This window comes from Typopeltis vanoorti, chromosome 5, assembly GCF_054136105.1.
Source record: "Typopeltis vanoorti isolate ZY-2024b chromosome 5, IOZ_Tvanoo_1.0, whole genome shotgun sequence".
NCBI lineage: Eukaryota > Metazoa > Arthropoda > Arachnida > Uropygi > Thelyphonidae > Typopeltis > Typopeltis vanoorti.
In genome coordinates, this window is record NC_143553.1 from 28677976 (window position 1) to 28691596 (window position 13621).

General features: G+C 36.8%; 1 protein-coding gene across 1 annotated transcript in view; it reads left to right on the forward strand.

Annotated features, from left to right (window-relative positions):
• LOC150106277 (cGMP-specific 3',5'-cyclic phosphodiesterase-like) overlaps positions 1-13621 on the forward strand; it is a 474780-nt gene that overhangs the window by 70331 nt on the left and 390828 nt on the right. The window contains exons 3-5 of the mRNA XM_090392969.1: positions 6220-6378; positions 10089-10178; positions 11063-11203. Coding sequence (XP_090249095.1) covers positions 6220-6378; positions 10089-10178; positions 11063-11203 — 390 coding nt within the window. The remainder of the gene's footprint in view (positions 1-6219; positions 6379-10088; positions 10179-11062; positions 11204-13621) is intronic.

Genomic DNA, 13621 nt, shown 5'->3' on the forward strand with positions numbered 1-13621 from the left:
ATTCGCAGTGGCAGCACACTTAAAAAATTTCGCGGCACAGTGGTTGAGAATCACTGATCTAAACAATGAATTAATGATAGTTGTTAAGAACACAACTTGGAATTCCATTCATTCGTCTATTTTTTTTTTCTCTCGTTTACTTCAATTTAATCTAGTAAAGAAGAATCGAGTACTACAGAAAAAAAAAGGTCTGGGAGGGTGGCTTGAATACGGCATTCAAAATAAGCAGTGTGAAATTATGACTTGATTCTCTGGGGTTTAAGATATTTTGGTACTGTTAATATGATGATGTGCCACTCTTCAGATTCAAATATTCGTTTAGTTCTATTTTATGTAGCTGCTTACATAATGAAGAAATCCGAGCACAATCGGAAGCCTTAAGTTTGATCCCCTTGTAGGATACCAAGAACATCTTCAAGACTTACAAACTGTAGGTGAGATAACCAATTTCATACAGTAATGATAGAATTATTTCCTTCTCGGAAACGCGGATTTCCATTCTGAGAAATAGACAAACTGGCCGGAGATCATGTCTGTCAATACACTCGTGGTCATACGATTAAGCAATCACGTAAATGACCCGCAGCCTATTGTTGACTATTGGCGGATGTACATGAGCGATCAGAATGTAGTGTATTGTACAGAGTTCCGTGACAATGCACGACAGACAGTTTTAAGGAATACACTTGTGCCTGAAATAAGTATTTGTTTTTCTTATTTCGTAGCAGATACTTTTAAGAACGATCTTTATTGAGACGACAGTCTTCGCACAGAATAGTTTTGTTTCATTGTAGATATGAATGAATATAACATAAAAAGCATGCGTGAGGTGCACAACACACTTTCTTCTTTGTACGGTACCGAAACACGTTGCCTTGTTCTGGCACAAAAACAGGTCGCCGTTAATGCCAACCGTTTATCTCTCTATGCGACATTATGCACATACAAACACCAGCACTTATGAGCACCCGTTTCATTCGTATTATCCGGAAACACCCATCCTTTTTCTGCGACGTAATAAAGTCATTAGCAAAATAGTCCTTTCGTGAAGGAAAGTAAATCATTCGCAGTCGACTCGCCTAACTAGGGGAGAGAGATGTCGCGAAAAAGCATTAAAGGACAGTAATGTCATCGGAGCTCCTACCTGCTACCATTTCCAGCTTCACGAGGTAATGTTACACTGCTCCCATTCGCAGTACTTCCGATGGTTAAGTTATGACGGCATGACCATATACTCCATTTCCCCCATCTTCCCTTTCGATCAGGATATGAGTGTTAAACGCGGTAAATAACCTGCTAAAGTAGGAAAACGCGTGCGAGTAAAGATAGCAAATGGAAGAGATGGTCTGGTGGTTTCCCCACCCCCGTTTTTTTTTTTTTTTTTTTTGTTTTTCCCCTTAACACTGTTTCAGTTCCCACTGTTTCTTGCCAGGATAGCGAACTTATTACTCGATGAAAGGTTCTATGGAACACTCATGATTACCACGTGTCAGCGATTTCGGTATTAAATCAAGTAATTGCGGCACTTGACAGTAATTTATAGCTTAGAAAACTACGAATGATAACAACTATCTACACTGCCATTTATTAGCATTTAGCTGACATACTAGTCGTAACCAGAGCAGGATGAAACAGGATATTTATGTGAATTTTTCAATGCTGCTTTTGTATTTCGTCACCGTACTATCTGGAAGCACCTACACTTTTTTGGTTTCAACATTTAAAGGTACATTTTTATGTTAATTCCGCCAATGAACGGCTGTAAACCTATTGCACATTAATACTGTGGACGAGCCAAAGGATTGATCCAATGGAAAACTTCTGCTCTAGAGACCAAACATGGGATTTCTTCAAGAGACTTCAGAACTTCAATAAGCGGGGGAGGGGGTATCACAATGGGCGACGAAACTTATCTCCCGCCTAAAAACTCGCCGCAAACATCCATGTCCCAGAAGGATAAGAATGGCCGACTTCATTGAATATTTGTACTCCAATGAATGTTTGAGTGAGACATCAAAGATAATTGTAACCTTAATGCCAGACACTTCAATATTGCAACTTAAATGTATGTTTAACGATATTAAATTAAAACTGCTTCATTTTCTCTCACCTGTCTAACCTGCTCTTCAGTGTCTTAAAATCGATATTATCCTCTATTGACACGATCCTGTTAATCCGAGATAAGAAATTGAAAATTCCGTATTCAATGAACAAATAAGAATTGTCATCTTCAGTGTTTCGTTTGTACGTTCAGTGAACACCAAGTTGATTTCCCACCCACTTTAAGGTTTACCAGTTTCTTCGTGCTTGGTGCACATCTATGAAGATTATTGTTCATATCTTAGTTAAATGTTTTTGGATTACACAAAGCTATCCCTTCAAGATAACTTTTCCGTAACGTGGATAAAGAGAGAGAATTTCGTATTATCGCTTTACATTATAATGATGATAATGGAGCTGCTTGAGTGTACGTGTGTGCGTGTCGATAGTCTCACGGGCTGTTTCCCGGTTATATTTAATTTTGCCGGAGGTGTCTTTGGTAACAGTAGTAAATTGTCACTCAGTCATTAGCCAAGATAAATAAACTAATATATCAGGTGCTCAGTTATTGTCTTTGTCTCTACAGATGTCCGAAACTTAATAAATGTAATGCAATAGATATGGTGCGAATATACTATGCGACGAACGAACCCGTCGGGCTTTGTTCGAATTGTGGTTAGTAATGCATGACAGCTGAGCTTCCACAGCGTGAAATAACCGGGACAGCTTTTTCTGCATCGAAACGTCTAACACAATCGAAAGGACAATCATGTAAGACAGTCGTCAGCATCTTCTGGAAAATAATGTGGTAGCTTCGCTCATTGTGATCTCAAGTGGAAGCATATTTTCACCTCCGTCGCCCTGCGGAATTGGATGTGCTGATGGTTCAACGAATGTCGATTCAATTACGCTACAAATATTGACGCGTACAAAATATATGAAATGTTATAATAAATGTTTACTCCATTCATCTGTGACCACATACAACAAGGAAGTCTAATCACTGTCTTCGAAGTGCGTTCATAGGCATTTCACACACACACCCTTTAAAAAAAAAATCTTTGTAGGGGAAGGAGACCAGGGAGGTGCTATGCTTACCTCTGGGACACTGCAGTTCCAAGATCTCCTTCCCCAATAAAGTTTTTTTTTTTGTCCTTTTCAGTCTGAAAAAAAAAAAGTGGTGGATATAGTCGTATGAATACCACCCATATGAATAACAGTAGTTGCAGTGTCTTGAGCAAATTAAGAGGTATTGAGCACTTAAAGGATTATTAGAATCGATGCGTCCTATTAGAAGGATCGTCTTTGAAGAATACAATTTACTTTTCGTGCTTTAACCCTCTCCCGAATAATTTTGATTAGCTCTGATATATTTCCTTCCTGATTTTTACGGCATCCATAAAATGTGTGCAGAAGGAAAGGAAGAATGGCAAAATAGGACAGCCGTGCCGCTAATTATTTTCTTTATATAACATGAAATCACATTAAAAGGGATGATAATATGCAACCATTATGATTTTTTATATCTGGTAGACAAACAGTGTTTGCGATTTGTGCTTACAATGTTTCGAATGTGCGAGAGGACATTGGAAGTTAAATAAGCTTCTGCATGATCTTCCCTAAAACAATTTTGTTATTAAAATTATTTTATTTAATTCATTCACAAGTATTTCAATCCACACTTTTTCATAGAAAAGTACAAAGAAAAGAAAGCAAAAGAAACTTCAGGCGGTGATAAGTAAAGATTTTAAGTGTGTAAATTTAGTAAACAAAATAGATCTCGAACTGCCGTAAATTATTAGTGGGTTGATCTGAAGTGGGAATGCAAGTGGAAAAAAACTCTTAATTTATAACAAAAAGACTATGAGTAAGTCCCGCTCATGTTTTCTTTTCAGTGCTGACCAACTAACGTTGGCTTATCCAATGTATAGTTAATAAGAGAGCAAAAACTCTTTAGTTGGCGAGAGGGAGAAAGTAGGTAAGAAGTCCAATGAAAACAGTTAAGAATTCTGTTTAAAAATTGAGGCTCTTAAAAAGATGGTGCATCTTCTCAAATACTTCATTTTTCTTGAACTTTATTTCTGCAACTTTAGCATCGTAATTTTGCAGCGATGATTCATTTTCGAAAGACATATTTCAATCATATTTGTGTTTACATTTTTAAAAAAAGTGAAATATAAATTTACAGAAACACTGAGCATATTCAGCGTTCAGTATTTTTGCAATAATTTTCTTGTAACAGTTAACCGGCTGAATTTCGTTAATTTATAAAGTTTACGATTTCTTAAATCTGTTCTTACAGAAAGGAGATGAAGAGAGTGGTTTGTTGGACGGGGGGGGGAGGGATGATTCTGAAAGTTGATCAGGTGTAAAAATTAAAAAAAAAAATTAAAAAAAAGGTGAAATACCAGACACCACACATCTTAAAAAAATGAAGATATTAGGAAGGAGTTTCTCATTATAGGCTTTTACAAATATGTGAGCAGAGTTAAATTAAGGTGATTTTCTCGATTAAACAGAAATGGAAGACGAAACGTTGGAAAAACATGTGTATGATGACAGAACAAGAGGAAGCGAACTAGGTGGATTAGGCATCTATTTGCGAGGGAGGACATCCATCTTACTCTCGAGAATGCCAGCATCTCGAGGTAGAAAGATGAAAAGGCGATTCAAAAGATTAAACCGGAGCGGAACATACTCTTTCCGGAGTATGTTCCGGGGAGGGAGGGAGCATGTACCGCAACAAATTCTAGCGGAAAAATCCTCTTACGCTGAGAAGGCAGGAATAAACAAAATGCCAAAGGGGACGTAATCACATGTGTCAGTCCCACCTTCTCACAATTTCATTATCCTTGAGCGGTATGATTAACTTGCAATCTCTATAGAGTGAATTAGAGAGAGATGGCCTGACTCTTGAAATACATCAAAATCATTCCACAATATTAGCAATTCTAGTATGAAAAAGAATGGATTGCGCACCCTAAAGAATAAGGTATATCTCAGACCCATTAATAGATTTTATGGATACCTCCATTGCCCCTTTAGAGAGAAAGCAAAACTATTAAAATAACTTGCATCCTTTGCCGGAATAGAATTTGACGTTTTGGATATCTTTCCTGAGAAGAAGAGACTAACACTAACCAACCACAGTTCCCCAAAAAATTAAGATCCAAGAGTGATAAAAGCATATTCTCACAAAATCAGAAGCCAGGCGCATCCACCAAACATAAAAAATTCCTACAATGGAATTGTTGTGTAGTCCGCCAAAACATGAATCACATCAATGTCCTCTAAGAACATAAACCACTGTGTCTGTTTCAAAGAGACGTACTTGAAACCATCTTGAGGTTCCTGTGATGAAACCTCAAAATGGAAACCGCATGGAAAGGATAGAGGGGAAAGACTTGCCCATAGAGGAATCATTATTCACGTGGGCAAGAATATCCCTCTCTTACAACTCCCACTCAGTAGTGACGCTTCCAATTCGCCTTTCAGAAGGATCTCTTTTCCCTCTCTCTCTCTCAGTACAGAGCAGAATACTCTTATTTTATACTTGGCTATACACATGGTTCAAAATCAGTCTCCAAATGGGATTACTGAGCTGACTGTTGAGAGATGATGGCACGCCTACGTGTGAGTACTGTAATTGTGCGATAACCATCAATTGACTACCCACATTTCTTCAATGAGCTTAGTCATTATTTTAGCACTTTTAATCTCCCTGGGCACTCTATGCTCAGATTTTTTTCTAATTTTTCCGATATACAATGTGTTTATAAATTTTTACAAACGACTGATCTTTATAATTACGTATAATTTTCTTTACATTACTTTTGAAGAGAATTTTTTTTTTTTTTAAATTATTCCCGACTTTGTATTTTTCTTGTGTATACTTTCTATGTTAATGATTACCATGGTTTTGCATAATTTTCAACGATTGTTGTATCCATTATAGTTTAAGTTCCCGATATCCCAGACAAAAAGCAATCGCAAAGGTATGCACCAAGGTTTTGGCGCGATAAAAGAACCGAAAAAAAAAAAAACGGTCCTTTCATTACAAGCAATAACACCTTTGCAGGCCAAGAAATGCAAAATATCAATTGTTTCTTTGCACCTTTTATAGAGAAAAGAGTGACACCCCCTTTTAAAGATAGCACTAAGAAGTGTCTTTTATTGCAGGACCCAAGGTTTAACAAAGAAATAGATGCTCGCACAGGATACAGGACTGTGAGCATCATGTGCATGCCTATCGTCAACTATCAGGGTGACGTCATCGGAGTAGCACAGTGCATCAATAAAGTGGATGGAAACCATGAGTTCACCGAACAGGATGAACAGGTAAGGACCTATCTTGAAACCAAGAAAAATGAATGAAGAAAAATTTACCTTTAGGCAACGGCCGACCAGCAATAAAAAAAAAAAAAAAAGTTACCTAAGTAAACCATACGCGTTAGCAAAGAGTTCTTTTGTACGCGTTTTGTTCCAATAAAAATCTCGGCTACACGTTAGCGTCAGGAATCTGCCGTTATTACCTGCTGCTTTAAGTATTGTGCCTCGTCACGGAACGTTCTTTGGTAGGAATCAATCGACCGTGAGATGCGGCGATTGATTCATTCCATCCAATACCCTTGGAGGGTAACGGATGGCAATGCTGTAGCCAATGAAGTTCTAACTGAGGCTCGGCTATTGCTGTTACCCTCCTGCCATGATCAGAGCTTTAATAGCTCAATAACACCTTATCCCTACACTGTCCTCTACAGATAACGGGGAAGATGAAAAGCATTCTTGCTTCGCCCCTTTAAGCCAGTCCTTATAAGGACTATAAGGAACGTTCTTTGAAATAACTCGGTGTTCCAACGAATAGAGCGATGTTTGAAAATATTAGCGAAATAACCTTAATAGCATAATTTGATCAGTAACAAATGAGCGTATCTTCTTTGTACTCTGAAGATATTAACAAAAACTGTGAATGTGTTTATAATCATGAAAGAAAAAAACTACATTTAAATTTCAACGCAGTGTTTTTTTAGAAAAAGAGTGTTAAAAGAAATAGGAAAATCTGCTTTTAATTAGGACAGTGAGGTCATCTTAATCAGCTTCACTCTCCTGTTATATTTTGCTGGACTTCCTGATTTGAGAGAACACTGCTCAACAGCAAGTGGATTGTAAATGGATTTCTAAATACCTGTAGGTTGGCAACCAGTAAAGCACTATCAGCGTGGATGAGTTAAGGAAATAATCCAGAAATGCTTCCATGGGGGATCAAATACGGAGTTCATCCCCCACCTGAAAACTTGCACATATATTCCTGCCACAATGGGATATATGAATCCGAAATTGGTCGCCAAGATCTTTTGCTTTGCAAAATGGATTGTTTATCAAGTTAAAATTGAATTTTCACCCAAACCAACATTCATTTGGTACAGGATTGTCACTCAGATATACTGGAAATTATTTCCTGGTGAATAATAAATTATTCATACAGAAGTTTGATAAGCACATCACGATCGACAACATACGCATCGTCACCATCTAAATGGTTTCACTTGTCAGTTGTTGTTTTTTTTTTTTTCTCTTCATGTTTGTCTCTAGATGTTTACTTCCAGTATTCATGGGATGAAGATCTGTCAGAAGCATTTCTGGACCTTTTTATTACCAGTATGAATTAATCTAGTATCTCTGTAATAAAAATAAGCAGAACATGTGGATGTCACTTAGCATCACATTGTACGATTTTTTAAATTTTTTTATTACGATCTTCTTTCTGCAGCGTATTGTTGTCACCAAACCTGGTAGATGTTTTGTATTGCATATAAATTTAAAATTTTGCTAATCTTTGGAAAACTGCGAAGAGAATGTTTGTTTAGAAACGACAGAAAAGGAATAGCTTCAACTTCATCCCGCTGTGACTGTTTTCGACTGATTACGAATGTTGAATAAAAAAAGGGGAATATCGAGTTGTCTTCAGTCTCTCGTATTAAAACTAACAGAATGACCGGCAATGAAAGGAAATGCAGAAGTACCCTGAAGGGAATTGTAGTTACGTTTCGTTTATTAAAAAAAAAAAAAAAAAAAAAAGTGAGGAGAGGTTGTTACAAAATGCTCATGAATGGTTTCAAACGAAATATACGATAATATTGTAAAACTCATTTAATATATAAAAATCGTTCACACCGGATTGCTTTCTTAATTAATTTATTCTTGTTAATCTTTTTTACTTGGCAGTGTTGTGAAGATCTCTATCTTTGAATAAATAAGGTGAGCTACCACATAAGATTATAGAAATGCTTACTTGATGAAATGATGAAAGTTGTGGATCGATAATTTTCGTTCAGCTCCCAACTTATCGAACCAATTTTCTCCCTTTCCTTCATTCCATATACGTATCTCTGTCCAGTAGGAGAGTCTCCCTCGTAACGTTTTCCGCAATGAATACAACTCCAAATGTGTTATTAGGTCTTGAGATCCCTCATGTGTGGGACTGATATATATATAAAGGATAATAATAAATCAAAATTCATGTGATATACTGTGAAGTATGTGACAAAAGCTAATGACGTTTTTCATTTAAAAAACATTCCCATTTACACTAGCATTTTAGTTTAGTTTCTGAAACTATACATTGTTCCTAGCGCGCGCGCGCGCGCGCGCGCGCACACACACACACACACACACACACACACACACACACACACACACACACACACACACACACACACACACACACACACACACAGAGAGAGGTTGGGTTAATTAGTATAACCAGTATTGATAAGTTAATAAAATTGCATTGAAAATAGAAAATGTGAAGTACCTAAAATTTCAAATACTATCTGGATAAAAGGAATCAAAATTGGTTCGCACTTGTTTTGTTGTATAAAAGCATATTTCGCATCATTATTGAAAGACTTGCTCTCTCCCCATGAAACGAGTGTGCTGGGCTGGAACACATAAACTTTTCCCATAATAATTTACATATGAATTTGAAACGTGATTTGATGTCTGCATTATTTATTAGCCAGTTTCATACGGAGATGGCAGCCTTTTTCCTCCCTGAAAAGATGATTTTTTTTTTTCATCTCGCAAAACGGGTAAAGTCGCTAGAAGAACACACATAATTAAGAAACATAAACCATCACCCATAGTCTTAGTTGTTTCTTAATTCTAGCCATAAATCAAAAGAACTACTTCGTGTGTGCGTGCGCGCGTGTACGCGCGCACGCAGGTGTGAAGCTTCGCAACATTCGGGTTTCAATTTCTTTTGATAAATACTGTCCTATTCGAACAATGAATATGCGGAGGAGGAGATGGTGTCGTAGTAGGAAGCAGCTTTTCGTGATTCGGTCGGGGACATACGGCCAAAATATTGCTCGGTGCTGTGTCATAGGTCATAAAAAACTAGATTATAGACAAATCTAGAAGTTTCATATTCAGGAATATTGATGCTCTACGGTAAGCAAACCATCCAATTTGAGGAAAATGATCTTCTAGGAATATATTGCTGTGGCTTGGATTCAGCAGAAAAAGAGATGCACTAGAATAGCAGATCAGGCCGAGGTCAACATGCTCCAACTCGACTGCCGCTACAATCACAATCTCCCCCTAAAAGAATTACTCCCACTTGAACCTACTTATTTCCGCGAACTGAGGAAAGTGAGCATTGTATTCATTTGTACAAAATGAACCTCCACTTTAAATTCCTGATGAATAATCAATTTTGTTGTATAATTGTGTATTTAGTTAACTGAATGTCTCCGTTTTTCTGTAGTAAAACTAGATTATAGCATTATCAAATGATGTTACGGTCCCTGTTTTATTTGAACACAATTCGCGAACATTTTGAATCGGAATGTGAACAACTGAATGAATATCAGTTTTGAACTTTAATTTCAAAGTGATATTTTAAATTCCTGAAAAAGAATTTAAAATATGACTAAAAATACAAAATCATTTTGCAAGAGAGAATTTGTTATTTATAATCTAATGATGGTGCATGTTATTAAAATGTAGAATCTTTCACATAGAATGATGTCATCCTTTATCTTCAGGTATTCCAGAAATACCTCATGTTTTGCGGGATAGGGATACAGAATGCGCAACTGTTCGCCATGTCCATGGAAGAATACAAACGAAATCAGGTATTGCGTTTTATTATACTTCGCTTTTATCGTTAAAAGTCATTATAGCAATAAAAACTAACTCCATTTTACCGCAGTTTCATTTACGATGTTGTTTGATTAGTTAATAAAGCAGTTGGCTGGTACACTGAATCAACCAACCTGCACAAATTCATTTTCGTTCCAACTACTGGAATCTTAACTTCCGAAATTAAGTTAAGTGGGATCTTTAACCTGCTTATTAACCTTTGGCTTGGCTTTTCTACCTTAAGTATCGCATATCGATGCTTCAGGTAGAAAAGCCACGCAATCAGGCTTCTGGTTGCGCTCATCTCTGGGTATTTCCTACGACTGATCTCATTTAATAATTTTCAAAGTAATTATTCTATCCCAAATTACCACTGTTTCGTACACGAAGTAACTGTAGACGTTTTTAACCACACCAGGGTTAATTTATTGCGGATTGCCTTCTGGGGTGGTGAGCAACTATCATAGCCTTGTGACAGGCACATCGAGAAAGTCAGCGACTGTGGTAATTTTAAGTCACCTCATACGCAAGATAGTCTCTAGGTAGGTAGTCTCTCACCGGATTAAGAATATCATCATTAATCACCTGACGATATGCAGAGCTTATCCATGCTATAGTAAGATTTGTTATAAGTTTAAATGTTTAGTAATTATTCTTCATTACTTGTGACTAAGGTTTGACAACTAATTCAATTCCCTTGTGTCTGCTCTTCAGAAGTTCAATCACAAATTGTAACCCTCTCTCTCCTTCGTAAAACAAACTTTGCATTAATTTCTCTTTACCAAGAGAAATTAATGCAAAGGTAATTGGATTTTTGATAAATGGTAAATGAATTTTTGAGCATATTTGATTTCCATAAAGTTCGATTTTATTACAGGTGTTGTTGAGTTTAGCACAGTCCATATTCGAAGAAACGTCATCGATGGATAGGCTAATCAACAAAATAATGGTGAAGGCCCAAAATATGCTTCAGTGTGAAACATGCAGGGTTTATCTCGTAGACACCGAGCATGATAAGGTGAGCGCATATTTCTTAGTGATCTACAAAATACAGACAAATTTGCTTCCAATATTATGACGGTACTTAAACATGATTTTGTACCTTTAGCAGTGGCGGCTCGTGGCTTGAAATCGTGGTGGGTGCTGCAACTTTCGAAATATACATACACACTGTAAGTACAGTGATACGTGTTTGGATAAAATATCAAAATGGTGGTGAAAATTAAAAAAAAAAAAAATTATACATGAAACAGTATTGTTTATTATCGATAAAATTATATCGTATAAGTCAAAATTACTTAAAAATAAAATCCATTATCATAACTCCAATAATGTTCTAAAATAAAAACTATACCAAACGTTATGTCTTTAATTGTAATGTTCAAATATTTAAAGAGACGGAGTAAACACGATAAGCACTACAAACACTCTACTAGTGGTGCAAACTGCATATAAACAACAGTGCCGCATTACGCTAATAGCTCGCATCTCACTATGACGTGCATATATTTGCGCACCTAGCAATATGACACTGTGTTAAACACAGTGCTGCTAGCGTCCTTCGCCCTCCTAAGTGCTACAAGATGGGTTTTATTATTTTTTATACAAAATAAAAGAATTGTATAGGATTGTTGATGATAAAAATTTAAATATTACAAGCAAATATAAATAAATTGATAAATATATTTATATATCGAGAAAAATTGGGGGTGTTGCAGTTCTGCAGTGCCTATGCACGAGCTACCCTTGACATTTAGTACATAGATGCAAGTGAATACACCTTAATTACTTTAGTCACTATAGTGATTCCCAAACTTTTTCGATTCGCGGCGCCCAAAGTCCGAACATAGGCCTACCTAAGCGTTACAGTGCGCAGTTGGTGCGGATACGTTGGTTAAGTTAAAAAAAAATAAATGAATTAGACACGTATCTCAAATTTTACATAAATCAAACAATTTATGTAAAAGTATTAAACAAGTACATATTTTGAACAATCAAATCATTGAATAAATAAATCGTAATTAGTGCGCTGCACTGCACTGCACTAACCGAACTGTGCGATGCGGCGCCACAGGCATAGTTTGGGAATGGCTGCTTTAGTGAATCCCTAAAAAGGGCCTAAAGCTTCGTTTATAAGATCGCTGGTTTAGACGCATGTGTTTGATTTCCAATCGATTTTTAAATCTAAGGGAGAATGCTAAGAAGAGAGTGGTGGTTTTTTGTTTTTTTCTTTCTAATACGCAACTATTTATGTTAATATTTCGTGTATTATTATTATTATTACTACTACGGGCGACTCCAGGGAGTCCTTAGACTCATCGAGGGAGGCCCTAAACATCATGTCCACACAACAATACGACATTCTCACAGTATCTATGATACCTTGCCTTGAACTCACTCACTGTCATAGCACCCACAACAGACTCTGGCAGCTTATTCCACTCATATACCACTCTAAAAGTAAAGAAGCCAGCTCTAACACCCTTGCTAACCACACTCCTGCCCAGCTTCCATAGGTGTCCCCGAGTTCTCCCACCACCAGTCCTGATCTCAAAAATATCCTCTGAATTAATCCTATAGAAACCCTTTAGCAATTTGAATGTCTCAATCATATTTCCCCTTTTCCGCCTATCAACTAGTTTCACCAACCCACAAATCTTCAACCTGTTCTCATATAGTTCATTCCATAGACCTGCTATCATCTTGGTCACTCGCCTCTGGATCCTCTCCACCTCCTCCCCATCAAGAAGGAACCGAGGTGACCAAATCTGGGCACAGTAGTCGAGATGAGGTCTTATCAAGGCTCGGTACAGAGGTACAACAAATTGGCTTCACTTCTGGAATAAAATTTTGTGTCCAGTTTCGTATAATCAGTTTTCGCAGAGAACTGCACGTGTAGAATGAAAACACGGACATCAAGTCAGGAGGTAGCACTATTTTATCATATGATTTCACCCTTAGTTATGACTCACCCCGTGTTAGTATGGTGTCGAATATAAGGCGAAAGCATAGTGAAAATAGGCAAATCTCAAGGTTAGTAATCACCACTTCATCAATGAGTCTATTACAATAGACCTTTACATGATAGACCTCAAGCATTGTTTATGTCTGTTGGATTGCAGATAGGCCATGTTTTTTTTTTTTTTTTGATAAACCAGCCGAATATAACATATGCAGGTAATAGACATAATGCACTGCCTAGTTGATTCAGCATTAATTCTATACAATTAAATTCATACCAACGCTATTATGATTATGTGTACGATATAAATATGTCATGTTTACAACTTATAAATATATTCCTGGAAGAAAAATCCTTATGTGAGGTTTCCTCCCTGTATTTATTTCACGGAAGAGTGGAAGAACTACAGGGATCAAATTTACTCCGTGAAGAAAATTACTGGAAATGTTATTGCAAAACCAAATGAAAGAATTA